The sequence below is a fragment of the Martes martes genome, assembly GCF_963455335.1.
Source record: "Martes martes genome assembly, chromosome: 1".
NCBI lineage: Eukaryota > Metazoa > Chordata > Mammalia > Carnivora > Mustelidae > Martes > Martes martes.
The window spans coordinates 120,004,776-120,026,117 of NC_137888.1; the positions used below are offsets into that span (position 1 = coordinate 120,004,776).

The window sequence follows — 21,342 nt, forward strand, 5'->3', positions numbered from 1 at the left end:
TGTTTATGACCATATAGTCCAAATAACCCAGTTTCCTATTATTACTGGTTAAGGCTGGCACATTTTTCTACGCAATTATAGTTTTTATCAAATAAATGATAATATGACAGCTAAATATATACATTTCATAATAAAGAAGTTGTGAAAAGCTGATTATTAAAGCAATCTCACAGTTACAGTTTGTGGCTTTCTTGCTTATTTTTAATTGTTGCCAATTATTATTTAACCCACCCCAGATGATGCTCAATTCTAAATAAAATGTTTTATCTCATTTGATCTCAACAAGGCAGGACTCTATAATTTCATGTAATCAAAATAACATCAACTGACTTTAGGAAGGAGGGGTATGAGGACTCCAGGAAAATAAGCCTATGAGACATCTAGTACTTTTATGTAAATAAATAGATCCCAAGTGATTACAGTATTAGGATGTGAGTGCAAAAAACCATCTGATGAAAGGTATTAGAACAATTTCAGAAAACCAAACATGATTGAAAATAAAAATAAATTCTATTCAAATAAGGCACAGACACTGCAGGAAGCTTCCTTCCCATGGATGAAATAATTCCTTTTGCTGGGAACTTATTTGGCACAGGAATGGCATCTCTACAACAGGTTTGTCTAAAAAATCAGGATGCAAAGTTAACTGGAACACACACACACACACACACACACACACACAATTCCATACTGGATGCATAGGAAATTAATTATAGCTATAAAGTTCATCTGGTAAGACTCTTCTCAGGCTCTATACTTCCATCAACCGTAGAGAAGATGAGCTGTTATTTGTTCTTGGTGACCTCTAGTCTCCATATCCCCAAAAGCCACAGCCTTGCCACCCCAAACGGCTTTGGAAACCATCAGAAACAATCACATTGTGCCTGTTTTTCCTGTCTACATCAGTCCTGGGAGACCCAAGATTCACAGGTCATCCCTGTACAAATATGGCTTCATATGTCCCCTAATCTGAACTCATCTCTACAGCTTCCCCAACTCCTGAAACCTTGCCACTGTGCCTTCTGGAAGGCTCACAATCAGTGAATCAGTGGAATCCCTACATTCTTAAGCCCTTCTCCAAATGTTCTCTTCACCTTCTTAATCCCACCAAAACCTCTCCCCCCATGACCCTGCTTCCCCAGCACTTCCAGATCACTGTCGCTCTCTGCTCCCTTGGTCTCTTTTCTCAGCACTTTTAAGATTTTCTCTGGTTTTAAGCAATATGGTTATGATGTGCTTCAGTGTAGTTTTCTTCATGTTTCTTCTGCTAGAATTCTTGTATTTCTTAGAGTTGTGGGTTTATAGATACAGATTTTTTTTGCCATTATTTCTCCAATTTGAGGAACCCACCCTCATCTTACTCTACGCCCTTCCCTTTTCTCGTCTCTTCTAGATTCTTAATTACATGTACATTAGGTCACTTAAAATGGTCCCACAGCTCACTGATGCTGGTGGAGTTTTTGTTTGTTTCTTTGTAGTCTTTTTTGTCCCACTCGCTTCCATTCTGGATAGTATTTATTGCTGTCTTCAAGTTCACTAATCTCTTCTTCTGCAATGTCTGATCTGCTATTAAATCCTGTCCAGTACACCTTTTTTTTTTTTTTTTGTCAGATTGCATTTCCATCTATAGAAACGTAATGTTGGTCTTTTAATGTTGGTCTTTTTGTTTCCTGTGTCTCTCCTTAACATGTTCATGCTTTCATCTATCTTCTTGAACATACATAGAATATCTAAAGTAGTTGTTTTCATGTTCCTGTCTACTAACTTATCATTTGTGTCATTTTGGGATCTGTTTCTATTCATTGTTTTTTCTCCTCTTTATGAGTTGTATTTTCCTGCTTTTTTGCATGCTTGGTAAATTTTTATTTCAATGTCAGGAATTCTGAATTTTACCTCGTTGGATGATGGGGTTGTTTTTTTTTTTTTTTTGCACTTTTTCAAATGTTTGTGAATGATATTGTGAGATATAGCTGAGTTACTTTTGATCTTTCTGAGGCATAGTTTTACACTTTATTAGGTGAAACCAGAGCATTCTTTAGCCTAGGGTTCTTTTGTCTTTACTACTGAGGCAATGCCCCTATGAGTATTCAACCCAACCTCTTACGCATTTTGAGGTTTTTCCCTTTCTGGTCTTGGGACTGTGAACTATTACAAGCCTTGTGTGAACTTTGGGAATTGTTTCACCTGTTCTTTTTTGCTCACAAGTATCTGCCGATCAGTTATCAGCTGAAGACTCAAGAGAAACTCTATATAGATCCAGAGCTTTCTGTAAAGCTTTTTTCTCGCTCTGGTACTCCACCCTAAGTATTCTAGTTAAGTTGGTCTCTTGCAATTCTTAAGTGTCTCCTCAACCTAGGGAAACTGCAATACTCAGTCTAGGCTTCCCATCTCTACATTGATACCTGGAAATTCTCTCCAGGTAGTCGGCTGAAACATTCATAGGGATCACCAACCTATCCTGCCTGTTGTCCAATGTCTGAAAACTTTGTTTCATATACTTTCATACACTTTAATTTTTTGTTTTTAGTTGAAAATTATACCGAAATCCAGTTCCCAATATTCCATCATGGCCAGAACAGCCATCGATCTAATTATATTTAATTCTCATACTTAAAACATCCTTGCTGCAGCTGTCTAGAAACTACCACACACCTGTCTCCAGGGTATTCACCCTCACCATTTCCAAATGTCGTGGCTCGTTATTCCACCCTATGACACTACTTTTTCATAAACCTGGTGATTTTGATATCCACTAAATGATCAGTTCAACATCCCTACCTCCCAGTCCTGTCTTCTTGTTCTATGATCATGTCCTCTACTCTATACCTCAGTAGTCTGTTCTCTTGTTTACACTCTGACCTTGTCTTCACTATGACTGCATACATGACAATCTCAATTTCAAGCATTCCATTCTTCAATCATGACCTCCTCTCTTTCTCTCTTGCCTTGTTTTATAGTCCTCCATAGTATTTATCATCATCTGACATACTAAATATTTAATTTTGTTTGTTGTCTAAATCTCATTAGAATATAGGTTCTGTGAAATCTATCTTCCCAGTACTTAGCACACATTTAGGTACTATCTCCCTGAAACTTTCTTCACTTGGCTTCTAGGGCTCACTTGCTCTTGGCTCTCCTATTATCTCACTAGTTGTTTTGTTTTGTTTTGTTTTGTTTTGTTTTTTTTATCTCTGCTGAAAAATGAAAATGGGTAAGAGGGCACAAAACCCATCTTAGGAAAATAACCAGTCTTCTATGCTAAGCTGGCTGGAACCCATGGCAGCAGGAAGACCAGACAACTATCTACCCTCTGGGGAGCAAGATCTTTTAGAATGTTGGAACTTACTTTCTATGTATGCAGACAGGACATCTGCAGCTGGACAGCCAATATATGAAAGTATATTAGCTTTCTCCTACTGAAAAGGAAAACCACTTCTTAAAAGAGAATTTTAAAATTTCTTTTCCTTTGCTTCAAACAATGGTCAATATAAAATTGAATTCTCTATGTGGTTACAGGAACTACTGAAGAACTCCTAAAGTAACTTATTTTATAAAGTGAACAGGTAGTCCCTAATTTAGCCAGATAGTTCATACAATTATAATAAAAAAGGTAAAAATTAACGTTCTTCTACCATAAAAACAAGGTTGGTTAAATTTAGAAAATAATATTGGAAAATGCTCCTGGCAAAAATGTAAATAAAAAGAAAGAACAAAATAACATTTTCCCCTAAATTTAGCCAACTTTGTAAGGAATGACAGAGGAACTGTCATAGACTGGAGGAGATTAAGTAGAAATCATAACTAATTGCAGTTTGGAACCCTAGACTGAATCCTGGAACGGGGGGAGGGGGGATATTAGTGGAAAAACTGGTGAAATCCAAATACCATCTATAAAAATCCAGCTTAAAAGCAAACAAAAGACCTCCAATCTGGGGGCTTCTGGATTGCTCATACAGTTAACCAGTTGCCTTCAGCCCAGCTCATGATTCCGGGTTTCTGGGATGGAGCCAGCACGGAGTCTGCTTCTCCCTCTCCCTCTGCCTCTCCCCCTGCCTTTCCCTCTTCATGCTCTCTCTCTTGCTCTGTCTCAAATAAATAAATAAATGACGTTTAAAATATTGAAAAAAAGAAAATAAAAGAAAAGAAAACTTCCATTCAGTACAAGAAACCTTTCCTCAGCATCTAGCACACATCTTCTGCAAAAGTACTTACTCTATCTGGAAGTTCTATGCCAGTCAAGACATACCTTCCAGGGCTCTACACCTTTTTGTTCTTAGAAGGTTCTTCCTTTATTGCTTTGAGTTACATCCTTTTGTAGCTTCACTCAATTTAGTTCTTCCTTCTAGAACTACACACAGTAAGTCTAATTCCTCTTTTACTTGACCTTCGCATATTTCATACTCTGCCTCAAGTCTCTTTGTGAAGGCTGACACACCCTGTTTCCCTTAATCTAACACATTATGATTTTTACATCATTATTCCTGTCACACAACTTTTAATGTGCTCCAGCTCATCAATGGTCTTAAAATTGATGCTCAGACTAAACACTAGAGTATATCAAACTCTTTCTGGTTGATGCTATACTTCTATGCCTCAGACTGTCCTCCTTTTTCAGCAGCTACATCACAGTGATCATGAATCATTTACCCATACCTGTGTGATACACTTCAATGCCTTATCATTTAGTTGTGTGACCTCTTTTTTCTCCTAACAGAATCGCACTGGCAAGTGGTAAAGTGAGAAACGTCTGCCCACATTATTCCTCAGAGAGTCTTCATTCACCTGGCACGCTTTATCTGAGAGTCATAAATCTCAACGGACACAACGACCTAGTCACAAACACACACTCTAATGCTGCCATGCACCATTTTAGAGAAATCAAATCACTCAGATGTAGTTTCCCCGAAAGCCCTGGGCTGGAGTCATCTATTATGCAAAGCCAACTCAATACTTCCTCATATCTGGGCATCATCAGTCTATTTTCTGACCTTTTACCCTCCACACCTTCAAATCCCTCTGAAGTCAAAGCATCAGTCACTTTGGTCAGGTGTAAAAAACATAAATAGCACGTGCACGGGAATGCTCTCATGTCCACATCGTGCAAAAACATGAACATTTAGAGATCACTTAATCTCTGCTGTTGCATAATGGGCAACAGTGATGTAAACATAAATACAGTATCTGCAAAGAAGCCTCCCCATGTTTGTCGCTTTGGGGACAGAGGGTTCCTGTTCTGGAATGGGATACCAGCAACACTCGGTCACCTCACATAACCCTTAAGACGAAGCCGAGGGCGGCGGCTGGCGGGCTCTGGCTCGCCCGGGGAGTGACCGCACGGGCCGGCACTGCCCGGAGCCCCTCACCTCTCTTGTCCAGGAGCCACATGAACGCGAAGCAGGGCAGGAAGCCGATGGGTCCCCACAGCACGAGCAGCGCGATGTCCCAGCTGGAGAAGCCATAGGCCTGGCGTGCCGAGTTCTGGATGGGGCCCCAGGTGTTCCAGACCAGGCCCTGCGCGAAGCCCAGCAACGAGAAGAGCAGCAGCACCAGCCAGCGGCGCCCGTACACCCGCCCGGGACCCGGGGCCGCCGCGGGCAGCGCCGCCGCCGCCGCCTCCCGGCTTCTCCAGACAGCCCCCGGCGCAGGCCCGAGGCCGGGCCCCAGCAGGGGCTGCCGCTCCTCCTCGCTGCTCCAGCCTGCGCCCATGGCGACGCGCGGCCCGCGGGGCCTCTGCCCAGCGCGGTCTCGGTGACCGCCGACTAGCCCCGCGCGAATACGGCCGCAGGAGGCGGAGGCAGAAGCTGTTGAGGTCGCGCTCGGCCTCAGGGCCGCGGCCGGTGCGCCTGCGCCGCGCGAGCCGGCCGGGGGCTGGAAGGCGGGGCAGGTGCAGCGAGCTGGGAGGAGGCTGGGGTACCGCACTGGGGCACCCACCTCGCTGGTACTGGAGAGGAAACTGAGGCGGGAGACCCCTGTCTCTGAGGGAGGACGAAGAGGAACCAAAAAGGCGGGAGGAGCGCGACTAAGCCCTGGAAAAGGAAACTCCCAAAAAGACTGTGCTAAGAGGAGGTTGGGATTGCTGGAGGAAGTGCCTAAGTTTACATCACGTGTCCAATAAACAACTCGGATACCTCTGGTCACTTAAGCTGTTGCTTGCTTCTATATTGCATTTATTATTTTTGTTGGATTGTTAACTTTAGAAATTAGGATAAGATTGAGCTGTTGGATTTGCCCCTTGAAAATAATTTATTTTTCACAGTGAGTACTGCCTGGTTTTATCAGCTACCTTTTGTCTTACATACCCAATGAGATAATAAACTAGTCAATGACATTCGTATGTATATATAAAAAAGATATAGCTATCTTTCTACCCTCTGCCTGTCATTAATAGGCATATGTTAATATATTAATACGTTAAGGCTAAGAGATTTCTGCCCCTAACGACTCAGATCCATCTCCAGTCATTACAATTTTGACCAGACGAAAAGTAAGTGAGAAGGGTAGGGGGCTGCTGGCCTCTTGATCAGGCAGCCGGTTGTTTATTTCATTATATAAATCCAGACGCCTGACAGCTGTCGGTTAGTGTCCTTGAAACCATAGGTCAAACGATTTGGCTGTGTGGGTCGGGAAATGAGTCACAGAGAACGCAGTTAAAGGACGTTTGCTTGAAGTTCGTGTTCCCCAGAAGCCACGAAAACCAGATGGAGTCAGGATGCTGCCAGAAGGGCAAGAAGGGTGGAAGAGAAGCCTGAGCTCTACTTGTAAGCGCGGCTGCAGAGTTAGCGGAGGCAGAGCCCCATTCCACGGGGGCTAGCCCCACAGAATGCAAACCATCCCCTAACACTCCAATATTGTTGGGTGTAGGAAAGTGGCAAGGCAGAGAGGAACGACCTGCCTGCAAAAAGACGGGGAGCAGAAACTAATCCTAGAAAAGACTATGATGGAAGAAGGTTAAAGTCTGGGGAAGATACAAAGCGCTACAGCCGAGACCACGTGCTGACATTTCAACAACCGGGGAATCAAAACAAACCTGCGTGGCCCCGCCCGGCGTTCGTCACGTGACCGCCGGGTGCGTGGTGCTTCCGGGGGAGATCCGGAGTTGCTACCGCGGCTGCTTCCTGCCCTGTGACTCCAAAGTCGGGGTTTTGGTGGTGCTCTGAACCCACTCCCACTCCGCTCCTCTTTTGGGTTGGGGCGGAGCTAGCCATGGCAGCCACCCCGGGGGCGACCACTGAAACGGCCCCTGCGGCTGGAGCTGGAGAGGTGGAAGGTAGGCGCCAGGCTGAAGTCAGACCATGAGTACAACCCTGTGCCAGTTCATTCCTGGCAACTCTCCTGAGGCCATTTGGTCTAGCTCTTATTTTACGTCTTTCCGGCAATGCATTAAACTGTGAAGAAAATTGTTATTTTTTAGTGAACGTGGCTTTTCTCAAATTGGCGCATCCAGGTTTGCGGTCATCGTTCAGTCCCTGTATCCTCCCACCTACCGGAGCTGATTAACGCAAAAGGGTGGTTTGAATGGGTTAAAATTAAATTTGTGAAGGTGGAGCCCACTCTTGAGGTAAATGGAAGTATCTGGGGCTTTTATGAACGGAGATTATGAGCTTTTGTTAGATTTTGGTGGAATCCTGCCTTAGGTGACCAGTGAGGTTGGGTGGCCCAGGTACCATAGACCTCAGCATTTATTGAGTGATTGCTCCGTGCCTGGCACAGTTCTGAGTACTGCTGCCAGAGATCTAGAGACTTTTGAATGTTTATAATAATGCCTTTTTCCAATTGAGCAAAGGGGCCTAGAAAGGAAAAGAGTGGTTAATACCCGGTAGCATGAATAATACCAGCAGTACAGGTTGGGTGAGGGCTGTCACCAGGAGGAGAGATCCCCCTGGGGAAAACATAAATGCTTCAAGGAAGGAGTAGTTGGAGGTGAGCCTTTAAGACTGAATGAGTTAGTAAGGAACTTAGGTGTTAGTGCTGGGAGGTTGTGGGAAGACAAGGAGCAGAAAAACAGGATGGCTGTGGTTGGAGATCAAATAGTCATGTTTGTCTAGAGCAGGAAATGACCAGTCTCAGTTGAAGAAACAATTATAACTTGGTCCTGTCTGACCACAGTCTCTTGGCTTTATAAACTCCCTTATGAGCCCCAAGGATACAATTCTTGAACTTCCATCTATACCTCCCATCGGTGTAATCTTACATTTTCTGTCCATCTCTACCCCCTTATCCAGTTTATAATGCATGTTCTATTTTATGGTCTCTCCCTTGAAGATGCACCATTTCCCTGTCCCTCCCTGCCTTTTATTCTTCTGGCAGAACTCATACTCTTGATGGACCCAACCTTTTGTCCCCTTTGCACCTGTACTTATATGGCTGAATTTTGCTGGAAAAAGTCCTGGGCAAATTGATGACGGTATAAAATGAAAATGATCAACCACTTGAATATTCAGTCAGCATGGGCCTGAGATCCTCTGATGCTGTTTCTTTGGTGAGCTTTCTTCCTCCAATGACTGTTCCTTAAACTCTGTATATCCTCTCTTCATCTCTTTCTCACTTTCAGTGGATGACTTGCAAGTCAGCTCAATTCTGCATCTAATTTGTCTACTTTTTCCCTCCTTAACTATCAGGCCCTTGTCCAAATCATCCACATTTCTCAGCTAAACCACTGCTATATCTTTAGGCCATGCGATCCCGTTTTTATCTTGTGGCCCTCCAATCCCTTCTCCATTCAGCAAAAATTGACACTCCCTTACTTAAAATGCTTCAGTGAATTCCATTGCACTTAGTATAAAATCCAAACTCTTAACCATGGCCTATAGAAATCCTTGGTCTGGGCTCTGCTGATGTCCCCAGGAGCATCTGTTGTCACTCACTTCCCTCTCTTGTCTAGTTTTCATGTACTTGGTTTCTTAATCTTCAGCTTTCACAGTATGTCACCACCTGAGTTCTTACCAGACCAACAACTAAAACTCATTTTAGTTTTCCCCTGACTCCTTACCAGGGATATTCCTGCTTCCTTCATTTCACTTATTGCAAAATCTGAAATTACTTGTTTATTTTTGTTTCCTCCACTTGAACTTAAGTACCATGAGGGCAGGACCTATATCTGTTTTGTTCACCACATGTGCCCAAACAGCAAGTACAATGCCCAGGCACAAAGTGGACACTTAATACATATTTGTTGAGTGAATGAATAAGGGAATTCTGCCAATTCAAAGGCAGGAGGAGAAAGAGCATGGCATGGTCCAGGGACTGAAAGAAGCTGGCATTAGAAGTGGTGAGGGAAGTGGGATCGTGAAGGGCACTTTATACCAAGCTAAGGAGCCTGGACTTTATGACAGTAGGAGGCCTTTAAAGAGCTTTAGGTAAGGAAGTAATATGATCAGATTTATTTTAGGAGGATCACTGCCTGAAGGGTAGAGGATAGATGGGAGGGAGAAAGACTAAAGAACAGGTACCCTTTAAGCCTCACTTTTTGTCCTCTGTAAAATGTATATAGATTGTGAGAATTAAAGATAATTGTGGATCATCTAGCATAGTGTCTGGAAGGAATTACATGTTCATTAGGGGCAACCATTTTTATTATTAATACAAAGGCCTGGCATTGGTGACTGATGGATATTGAAACTGAGAGAAAAAAAAATTAGAACTCTGGAATTTTCTAGCCTGAGAAACTACATGTAAATTAGGAACCTAAAGAAAAGGAGGTGGTTCAGAGTAATATGTGAATGCATAAAATTTAGGTAGGGAAATACGTTGCAAAAGATACTGAGCATGCAGCTGGGTAAGAGGAGGGTTTTTTAGATTTAGTATTCACTTTCCATGAATTCACCCTTTTAACGTATACAATTCATTGGTTTTTAGTATGTTCACAAAATTGTGCAGCCATTACCACTATAAATCCAGAGCATTTTCATCACACTGAGAAACCTGGTATATATGAGTAGTCACTCCCAATTAGACCCTCTCCCCAGCCTCTGGCAGTCACTAATCTACTCTCTGTCTCTGTGGATATTTGCCTACTCTGGATGTTCCACATAAATGGAATCATACGACATGGGGCTTTTTGTGTCTGGCTTCTTTCACGTTGCATAATATTTCCTTCCTCCTTTTCTTCCTTCCTTCCTTCCAACAGAGGGAGATACAGTGAGGGAGGGAACACAAGCAGTGGAAGTGGGAGAGGGAGAATCAGGCTCCCCCCTGAGCAGGAAGCCCGATGTGGGGCTCAGTCCCAGGACCCTAGGATCATGACCTGAGCTGAAGGCAGATGCTTGATGACTGAGTCACCGAGGCGTCCCTGCATAACACTTTTCAAGGTTCATCTGTGTTTTAGCATGTGTCAATACTTCATTCCTTCTTATGGCCTAATGCTATCCCATGGTATAGTAACCACATTTGTTTATCCATTTATCGGTTGATGGCATTTGAGTTGTTTGCACTTTTTGGCTATAATGCTGCTGTGAATATTCATATGCACATTTATGTGTTAGCATATTTTCAGTTTTCTTGGGCATGTATCTAAAATTGGAATTTCTAGGTCTTAAGATAATTCTGTATTTAACTTTTTGAAGAAACTGGTGATTTTTTTTTTTTTAAGAGAGCACAAGCATGGGTTGGGGGGAGAGGGAGAGAGAGAATCTTAAGTAGGCTCCTTGCCCAGCATGGAGCCCCATGCAGGACTCAAGCTCATGACCCAATCCAAAATCAAGAGTTGGGCACTTAACCTGACTGAGCCACCCAGGTGCCCCGGAGGAAACTGGTGATTCTTAATCTTGAAGTCCTAAGGATGGGAAAAATCTGATGAAAATGTGGATTTGCTCCCCTGGAAAATTCAGCATGCATATACATTTTTGCAGGTGACTTTGTGTTTTTGTATTAGATTCTCAGTATCTGCGGAACTTTCAATCACATTTTAAGCTGTCATCCTCCCCAGAATCACCAATTTGGGGTGACTGCTTATTACCATTACAAAGTAAGTTAAATAGAGAAAATCCTACCAGAAGAGAAGGCTTTGCTTTAAATTACATAAGGCTTATGTGAACAAAGGGTAAAAAAAAAAAAAAGGTGCATACATTAAATACATGATGTGAAAGGGTCAGTATATTCAGGATAATGATGAATATTGTGGGAGTCATAGGAAAGTTAATTTTTGAGCAAACTTATTACCATTCCATTATCAAAAAATACTGGAATGTCTGTTAGAAACAGAAGACTATTTTATACAGCGAGAAGATAGCTCTTGCCTTAAAATAGCTTGTAAATACAGTTTACAATATAGTTTGGGGGGAAAAGATACAGATAAAGAGTTGTAGTATAAGACATAACCACAAGCAGGAAGAAATTAATTGGAAAGTAAATATTACATACCTTCAGTGCTTTGGGGCTGAGAGAAGAAAGAACTAATGAAAATTGAATTGGTCTGTACTTCCTGGAGTAATTTGAAAGTGTGGTATAGTTTGAATATGGAAATGAATGGAAGAGGCCATTTCTGGCCATCAAGGCGGGGAGTAGAAGTGAATGGAGAAAAGCCTGAGTCACATAAGGGCCAGAGGGTGCGGAGGAAGGTGAGGAGACAGACTGGTTCTACTAGAGTAGAATTGGTATCAGAGAATGCAGGTGAAAAGAAGGAAGATGGTGTCCTTTGAAAAACTGAACAAGAGCAGTGTCAACCAGAAATGAAGTGAAGAAGAGGGAAATCATGGGTTTTAGTTTTCTAAGAAAAATAGAGCAAGGCCATCTCAAAGAGTGAGGAAGTGGAGAGAGGTATTGGGGATTTGAGACTGAAGAAGCTTTAGAATGGTTGCTGTAGGGGCAAGGGTAATTAGGAATCAACCGGTGATAACTAACATGCTGAAAGTAGGAAAGGGACCAGTAGAGGTGAGCATGAAACTGGACCTTTGTTCCATTGTGGATTCCTTTGTCTTGAGACGGTTTCTGTGCGCAAGTGACATTATGCACAAGTAGCAAAAGCAAGTGGTTAGTTTTAATAAAGCTTTAATATTTTATATACATTGCTGAAAATGAGGTATGAATTCAGAAAACATTTATTTAACATCAATTTATGCCAAACATTGTGCTAAACTCTAGGAATAGGAAACTAATTATCTTGCCTTCAAGAATGTGATATTTTTTGTTTGAAGTAACAGCTTGAAAGTTATTAAAAGCAAAACATGATCATATTAATAATCAAATATATTAGAATCTTTATTTGAAAATAAAGTAGACCTAGGGTTGCCTGGATGGCTCAGTTGGTTAAGGGTCTGCCTTTGGCTCAGGTCATGATCCCAGGGTCTTGGGATTGAGCCCTGTGTAGGGTCTCTCTGCTCAGCAGGAAATCAACTTCTCCCTCTCCCTCTGCTCCTCCCCCTGCTCTCTTACTCCCTCTCTCTCTCAAATAAATAAAATCTTTTTTAAAATGTACTTATTAAAAAAAAGAAAATAAATGGGACCTTAAAAATGCAAAATAAACCATGTTACTGCTATTACATTTTAAAGTTCATAATATTTTATTATTTAATAAAGATGCTCTGTTTCCTTGGCACCTGGGTGGCTCAGTTGGTTGAGCATCTGGTTATTGATTTTGGCTCAGGTCCTGATTAATAGTTAGAGCACAGAGGATTTTTAGGGCAATGACAATACTCTGTATGATATAATGCTGGATATGTGTCATTATATTTTGGTCCAAATCCGTAGAATGTACAACATTAACACTGAACTCTAAGATAAACTATGGACTTGGGTGATTATGATGTGTCAATTTAGGTTTATCCTGGTTAAAAAAAAAAAAAAAGTATCATTCTGGTGAATGACGTTGATAATGGGGGAGGCTTTGCGTATGTTGGAAGTGGAAATCTTTGCCTTCTCATTTTTGTTATAAACCTAGAACTACTCTAAAATCTTAAAAAACTAACCAACAAACATGAAACTACTTAATGTTAAGAATCAACTTAAATTCTGAGTGTGAGACGTTAGAGGATCACACATTGTTTGAAGCTTGTCAGTGAAACTGAAAGTTGCAGTTCTTTGAATCTGATTCTGCCTTTCAGACTGAGGTTATATTTCTTTATCTTGGGCTCTGGTTTTAATTGTAGCCAGGTTTATGTCTTTATGAAGAGAAGAATGTACTCTTAGTGACTCTTCTTCTAGTCTTTCTCGAAATGAGTGAATACTATCATCAGCCTGAAGAAGGCCGATAAGTAACTTGATAAGGGAGGACAGTTTTCTTGTAGGAATTTATCTCCTACTTTTAAGAGAAGGAAGCTCCCTTCCTGCCCCAGCAACGACGTACTAACCACCCCTTGCAGCCAATGAGAAACCGCCACAACCTCCAACTCTTGTTTTTTTCCAATGAACTTTTGTTTAAAACTTCCCAATTCCCTCCTAACGTCGGTGTGCTTGTCCTGAATTGTAATTACCCTGCTATTCCCAAATAAGTGCATTTTGGTGGTAAAATAGCTGGCTTTTTAAAGGTTGACATTCCTAAGGAAAAAAATCTCATCCCAGAGTTGTAGGGACTTGAGTTTCTTAAAGAGCTGACTTTTCTATATGACTGGATTTACTCCTCCTCAGTTGGAGATGCCATACTCTATATGTCATTTTTTTTCCCCATTAAAAAAAAAATGGCAGAAGGAGGCAGGGAGTTTAAAGAAAAGCAAAAGCCTGTATAAACAATTTCCATGTTAGAGTGTATATTTAATTCATGTATACCTAAATACTTTGTATTTGATAAGGACAAATAACAGAAAAACTGTACTGTTGAATTTTTTTAACTGCGGTAAAAACCAAGTAATGTAAAATGTATCATCTTAACCATTTTTAAGAGTACTCAGTAGTTGGGGCACCTGGGTGGCTCAGTGGGTTGGACCTCTGCCTTCGGCTCAGGTCATGGTCTCAGGTCATGGTCTCTGGTCATGGTCTCTGAGATCAAGCCCCACATTGGGCTCTCTGCTCAGCAGGGAGCCTGCTTCCCCCCCCACCCCATCTCTCTGCCTGACGTTCGCCTACTTGTGATCTCTCTCTCTCTGTCAAATAAATAAATAAAATCTTTAAAAAAAAAGTACTAAGTAGTGTTAAGTATATTCACATTGTTGTGAAACAGATTTCTAGAACTTTTTCATCTTGCAAATCTGAAACTCTGTACTCAGTAAACAACACTTCTTTTCTCTCTCCCCTCATTCTCTGGTGACTGCCATCCTACTTTGTTTCTATGAATTCAACTATTTTAGATATGTCGTGCAAGTGGAATAATACAATATATGTCTGTATGTGACTGGCTTTTTTCACTTAGCATAATGTCTTCATGATTCATTCATGTTGTAGCATATGACAGGATTTCCTTCCTTTTTAAGGCTGAATGATATTCCATTGTATGATGTCAGTGGACATTTGGCTTGCTTCCATTTTTGGCTATTGTAAGTGTGTGGCTATGAATACGAGTGTACAAATATCTTTTTAAGACTGCTGTTGAATTTTTTTGATGAATGCTTAGATTAAATAGCCATTTTATTTTGAAATACAGAAAAATTTTCTAGTGGAATTCTGAAGAGCTAGATGGAAATATTTTGGTAGAAATTTTGAAGATACTTTGGAGCCTTTTAAAGAACTGTAGTCTTTGAGACACTATTCTTTCTAGTATTTTTTTTGTAAATATTTTATTTGAGAGAGAGAGTGAGAGAGAGAGGGAGCACGAGAGGGGTCGGTGAGAGAGGGAGAAGGAGACTCCCTGCTAAGCAGGAAGCCCAATGCAGGGCTTGATCCCAGGACTGAGGGATCATGACCTGAACCGGAGGCAGATGCCCAACCGACTGAACCCCCCAGGCACCCCTATTCTTTCTAGTATTAACTTGACTTGAAATATAGATTTACTTTTCTTTACTTTAAATTTAGGACCAGTATTTCTTTTGAACTAAGTACTCTAAGTACTATAAGTACTATTTATGAGTTCTGGTATAAATGGATTAAACTGAGGAGAAGATAATTTTCTGGCTTGACTGGGCAAGGGTTAAAAATGTAAGACAGGAAGAAGAGGATGTGAAGTGTCTAGCACGTAACTGTCTCCTATTCCCAACCTGAACCTGCTTGGCTATTCACTACCGCTCAAGTGTTGGTATTGGAAAGATTATGTCATAACAACACTTCTGTTTATGGTTTCGTCAGTCACACCACCTCCCAGACCTTCAAATTCAAAGGGTTTATGACTAATTATCATTTTACTTAAGCATTATATTAACTTTCAGAAGAACTTTCTTGGTGTATATTGACTTTTTTTTTAAACAATGAGCATAAAATGAAAATTATCATTGGTGTAAGTTTTACCACTCAGTCTTCAGTACGAATATAGTCATTTTGTTAAGTTGGACTTGTGTAGTTCCATCAGTGTTTTCCTGATGTGGGCCAGATGTTCATTATTTTTAACCCTAATATCTACCATTCCAGAAGTTGGTTTTTTTTTTCAGCTCTAACTGGCTTTATTTTTATTTTTTAATTTTTAAATTTTTTTATAAACATATAATGTATTATTAACCTCAGGGGTACAGGTCTGTGAATCACCAGGTTTACACACTTCATAGCACTCACCATATCACATACCCTCCCCAATGTCCATAACCCCACCACCCTCTCCCTACCCACCCCACCCCCACCACCCTCAGTTTGTTTTGTGACATTAAGGGTGTCTTATGGTTTGTCCATTCCAGAAGTTTTTAAATTTCTTTTATGTATGTATAGAGTTGTTAAGATTGATGAAACCACCATAGGCTTACATGTATATATTTAGAAATAATTTAGCTTATAATTTAGCCATGTGACCTACTCTTCTGTCCCCTTCTAAAAACTTTTAAGTAAGATTTTAATAAAATTAATGAAATTTAATTGAAATTTTATACTTATTAACATTTCTATTAAAATTATACCTGACATGCAAGATGAGTTATTTTTAGCCTCAGGATCATTGTTGTATTCTATCAGTATTAGGAATGAATTCTGGAAACTTAGTAACTTTTCCTTATTATTATCTTGAATTCTAGATCTCAGATACAAATCCAAGCCAGGTATTAATTGACAGAAGGCAGATTGCGAACAAATTCAGGGAAATTAGGTTTCAAATTATCTTGTAGCTTGCATTAATTAAAGAAAAAACTTCGAGAAAAAGGCAGTTTGCTTTTTAATCATGTTTCACTATTTCCAAAGAATTAGTTGAAACCAAAGCTGGTAATAAATTGTGTGAATAATATGCCACGTTTAGTGAGAGAAAAGACTATTTTACAACACCTAGATCTCTAATCTTTTTTTTTTCAGCAGAATTTTCATTAGAAATTGTTCCTTCCTGCAAGTTTAGACCTAAATAAATACACTTATCCTTTAAAGGCTGTCAAGGTTGCTTTAGAATTTTTATAGCTCTTTGCAAACATTCCTGGCTTGGAGTGACTGAGTGCTTCCTTAGGCTATTTAATTAATACAATGTTGATTGCATTCTTCTTTAAAGAAAGTTGTAATACTTAAATTTGTTAATTTAATGGCCCATGTTCATTGTTGATTAAGCTATTAGAAACCAAATTACTTTTATCTCACAACCAGCTGATTGTTTTATTTCACTGATAGGTATGAGATTCTGTAAATATGCTAATTTCTTTTATGGTGAGCATCCTGCTGCTCTCTTCTGCATACACTTTATAGTACTTTTTATATATTTAGCAAATGTTTGAGCATTTACTATATATCCCAATCACTGGGCCAGGTGCTTTCTCAGCAAATTTTAGTTTTTAGGGTCTCTTATTAAATAACTTCTGGGATGTCTGGGATTTTTAAATCAGATCATTAAATACATTTTTAAAAGGCATCATGTTAGAGGAAAAAATATTTCTTTGAAGCTATTTGAAAAGTAGTGTCAAAACACTACTCATCGGGGTGCCTGGGTGGCTCAGTGGGTTAAGCCTCTGCCTTCGGCTCAGGTCATGATCTCAGGGTCCTGGGATCGAGCCCCACATCGGGCTCTCTGCTCAGCAGGGAGCCTGCTTCCCTCTCTCTCTCTGCCTGCCTCTCCACCTACTTGTGATCTCTCTGTGTCCAATAAATAAAATCTTTAAAAACAAAACAAAACAAAAAAAAAAAAACACTACTCATATGTTACTAATGACCATGTATTTATTTATGGAAGGGTGGCAAGATATATTTTACCCAAGTATGAGAATTCTTTGGGGAATGTTCAAAGCCAGTTCTATTGGCTCTGATTAAAATAAGCAGAATAAATAAATCCCTACCCCAAAAGGACTGGTGCTTCTCTTATTCTCTGCCCTTTAAAATTGTAGAAACAAAGTTTTCAAAGCTTGGATATTTTACAACTATAGAACTGAAAGAGTGCTGCAGGGTCAGACAAGCCATGATTCATTCAGTGTAAGTCACAGGTATTTTATAGAGAGAATATAGTAGTCCTTGAAAACAATAGCCTCAGAAGGCCAGGTGTTAAAGCAGTTATGAACTAGTACCAGTCTTGACTATAAGAATTTTCTATGTGAAGGGCTTTAGGAGGTAGAATTTTGCTGATACTGGTTTAGTGGCACAAAGATGGACATTTTTGCATTCTTTCAGCTGAGGTTTGCGATTTCCTGGGCCTTTTTTTTTTTTTTTAAGCCCAACGTGGGGCTTGAACTCATGACTCCAAGATCAAGGGTTAAATGCTCTACCCCCTGAGCCATCCAGGCATCCCCTGGGCCTTTCTTTGATCTCGCAAGGTGACTAACCATTATATCTGTTTTCCAGACAAAACGTAGGAGAGAAGACTAAGGGCAAAAAGGCTGACTGGGCAACTTCCAGATATATCTCTGGCCACTCTGTCTGCACAGGAGGCTAGGAATTGTAATTACCAGCCACACCCACTGTACAGAGTTCTGTTAGTAAGAAGGAGAGAGTGGGTATGGGATAAGGTAGGCAATTAGCAGTCTGTACTACAGGTATTATCCCACGACCCACTGCCCACAGAGGCACAAAGCAAAACATTCCTCTCTCCCTGACAGTGCACATGTACTTCTTATCCATGAATCGGTCTCCAGCTTTCCAAAACTTATTTCTCTTTTCAGATTATACTCTCTCCTGAATTTGCAGTGTTTGTCTAGGTCCCCCAGTTTGAATTCTCTGGAAGCAGGATGGTGCAGTGGAAAGAGTGCTGCACTTAGAATCAGGGAACCTGACCTAGTAGTTGAGTTCATCACTGGTGTGTTGGACTTTGATATCTGAGCTTCCTGTTCTTCCTTTGGATAATGGAAACAAAATGCCTTTTCTGCCTGTGTTTTGTAGGTTTCTTAGAGGATCAGATGAGCAGTTTTAATGTATACAAAAGTACACGGTAAATAGTAAAGCAACATATGAGGAAATGCATTATTATGGTGATGATGTTGAAAACCAAACTCTTTATCTTCTCACCTGAATGAGCTGCTGCTCCTAACTTTTTTTTAAATGTCAAGTCACAATATCTGGAGACCTCAGTCTCCTTTATGGCTGCATATACCTCCCACCCCACGTCTTTGGTTGTAATAGTCTTTGATTTTATTCTCTTAGTATTTCTATATCTCTGCCATCTCTGTCCTCCTTACTGCCCCCACCTTGTTGTTCAGGGCCTTACTGTAACACTTCTTACTGGGCTAGTACAGTAGCTCTCTGAGTCAATTCCAGTTTCTACATCTCCACACGTTTCTACATAGCCCTCATTTTTATTGCTAATGGATTATAATGTACCATGGGAAAAATTTACATAATATTTAGTAATATTCAATAAATATTTTTCTACTTTTAGACATTAGGCTGTTTATATTTTCAGTTTTTATATTATGGTAGTAGATATTTTATGTGTATGTGTATACATATATAATATATATGAATATGCATATAGCTGGTGATTACTTTGTTAAAAGCAAATTCCTATAATATGAGTTACTAGGTTAAAGGGTGGTTGTTTGAGACTTCTGCTTCATTTTTACAGTTGTTTGCCAAAGGATAAGTACTAATTTATGTGCCACAAACAACAGAGGATTATCATGAATGTATTACAGCTTCTCACAGTCTAGCAAAACTTAAAAGATACATAATAAAAAACTCAGCTTGTCCATTTTTCATGTATACAGAATCCGGGCACTCCAAGTCTAGGAAGATTTGGTGGGTCGTGATCCAGGTAACCTTGTACTTCTATTTATAGGCAAGTACAGGTCAATACCCCTAATGTGAATTTATCAAACAAGTGGAAAGCAAGAATCTCAAGGAAAGATAGAAAATTTTGTTCCTGGTCCTGTTTCCCTTATAGACTCTTCAGCACTTAAAGATGAGCTTGGGGCTTCGTTTACGTGGAGATACCCAAGGGTGCCTTCTCTCTCCCTACCCCCACACAGCCCCCAGCTCTTCTACTGCCTTTCCCCTCTGAGTGCCTTGTCTCCTCACTTGGGAGCCGTGACTGTGTAGACAGTGACAGGCTGGCCTCACACGTCTTGCTTACTTTCATCAAGGGTTTATGGAATGATTCTGAGTGTTTGCCCTTGTTTGAGCAAAGGAGCTAAATTGACTTAAATTTTCATTTCTTTAAAAACAAGCCTTACGGGGCACCTGGGTGGCTCAGTGAGTTAAAGCCTCTGGCTTCGGCTCAGGTCATGATCCCAGGGTCCTGGGATCGAGCCCCGCATCGGGTTCTCTGCTCAGCGGGGAGCCTGCTTCCCTATCTCTCTATCTCTGCCTGCCTCTCTGCCTACTTGTGATCTCTGTCTTTCAAATAAATTTAAAAAAAAAAAGCATTACATTCAGACAAGTACAAATTACTCAAGTTCCTTGATGACACCCTCCCCATCCCTCTTCCTTTTATCAAAAAGTTTAGAAGAAAGTTGGATGATGGGAGAATTTGGATTATTTATGAGCTTTTATTTTTTTGAATTAAGTGTAATTATAAAACAGATAATGAATTAGAGGGTTTAGCTGACTATTCTAGAGAATCAAATCTAGAGAATCATGAATATTTGCTGATGATATACATATATATCTGGATTCAGAATATGAAGCATTTTTTGACTTTCCCAAAAAACTTTCATTTTAAGATGCCTTTAAGGAGAAACTTACCTCTTCTTTTATTTAGCACGTACTTATCATTACCATCCTATCCAGGATTTACAGTCTATGATTCAGTGAAATTTATTGAAATAATCAGTACATCACAGGATTTGTAAATATCCCATATCCCTTATACTGTTTGTAATGCAATTGAAGTCAAGGATTAGCACTGATACCCATCCTAGTATCTCTTTTACCTTTTAAAATCTTGAAATGAAAATAATCCTCCCTTTCACCCCTTTGACTGATGTATGAATTCAGTAGTCTTTTTGGGTAAACACATGATATGGCAAGTGGAATTATTCCTGACTCCAGCAACTCTAGTTCTAGAGTAGTTCCCATCAGTATTTCATATATAACCCTCTATTTAGGAAATATAATTTTCAAAAAATTGTGTCTTTTAATATTTAAATATAGTTGGAAAGCTTTTTTTAAAAGAATTTTTGACATTGAAAATTGTAAATATTTTCCAACATTTAAAATGTAATATGAGAAAAATCACTTAAGAATTATGGTTGTTGAGGTCAAATATTTATGTAAATAGTAGTAAATGAAGTGTAAAAGGTAGTATCATTGCATAGAAAGATTTATTGTAATAGAAATGATATTAGCTATTTTTCCTTCGTGTTATATGAAATAACTTTATAGTTCTCTCTCTCTCTCTCTCTCCCTAGGTGAACGTGTCAAACCTTTTTCGCCAGAGAAAGCAAAAGAAATACTAATGTCTTTACAACAACCTGCAGTCTTCTGTAACATGGCTTTTGATTGGCCAGCCCAACACTGGACTGTTAAACACCTTTCTAAAGTCCTTCCTGGCAAGCAGATACGATTCAGGATGGGAATGAAAAGAACAGATACAGGTTAGGACTACAAGTAATCATTATAGTGTGTCTTCAGTAGCATTCCCATGTTCTTAGCAGTAGTTTCTTTAACTCTAGAGAACCCTTTGTTTCTAATACTGTTTTTGGCCATTTGCAGATGGGAAAGTTTTATTGGAAGTTTTAGAAGGACAGTCTGTGTTAAGATTTTTTTCAGACTAAGCCTATAGTTGATAACCTTCTATAGTTGTTGATAACCTTATAAGTTGTATTTGTTCAGGTATCATGGTTCACTGAATGTGGTAGATACTTAATATTTGTGAGTGTGTTATTATCTATGTTCCCCTGGGACTGAGAAAGATGATCACTAAGCTTATGGTCCCTTCTACTTTTGACTCATGTAGAATGTGTCCTTTTGTTTGTGGCTTGAGGCACTATATTTATAGTGTTT

General features: G+C 39.9%; 2 protein-coding genes across 4 annotated transcripts in view; one reads left to right on the top strand and one right to left on the bottom strand.

The window, feature by feature from the left end:
* SLC49A4 (solute carrier family 49 member 4) overlaps positions 1-6,134 on the bottom strand; it is a 59,580-nt gene extending 53,446 nt beyond the window's left edge. Inside the window, exon 1 of the mRNA XM_080797921.1 lies at positions 5,364-6,134. Coding sequence (XP_080654047.1) covers positions 5,364-5,706 — 343 coding nt within the window. The 5' untranslated portion in view covers positions 5,707-6,134. The remainder of the gene's footprint in view (positions 1-5,363) is intronic.
* A 736-nt stretch (positions 6,135-6,870) lies between these two features.
* HSPBAP1 (HSPB1 associated protein 1) overlaps positions 6,871-21,342 on the top strand; it is a 60,177-nt gene continuing 45,705 nt past the window's right edge. Inside the window, exons 1-2 of one of the 3 annotated variants that reach the window (XM_080797929.1) lie at positions 6,871-7,267; positions 20,748-20,933. In XM_080797929.1, coding sequence (XP_080654055.1) covers positions 7,204-7,267; positions 20,748-20,933 — 250 coding nt within the window. In that variant the 5' untranslated portion in view covers positions 6,871-7,203. Of the gene's footprint in view, positions 7,559-20,747; positions 20,934-21,342 lie in introns of all 3 variants that reach the window. The other 2 variants (XM_080797930.1, XM_080797931.1) reach the window with 2 other exon arrangements.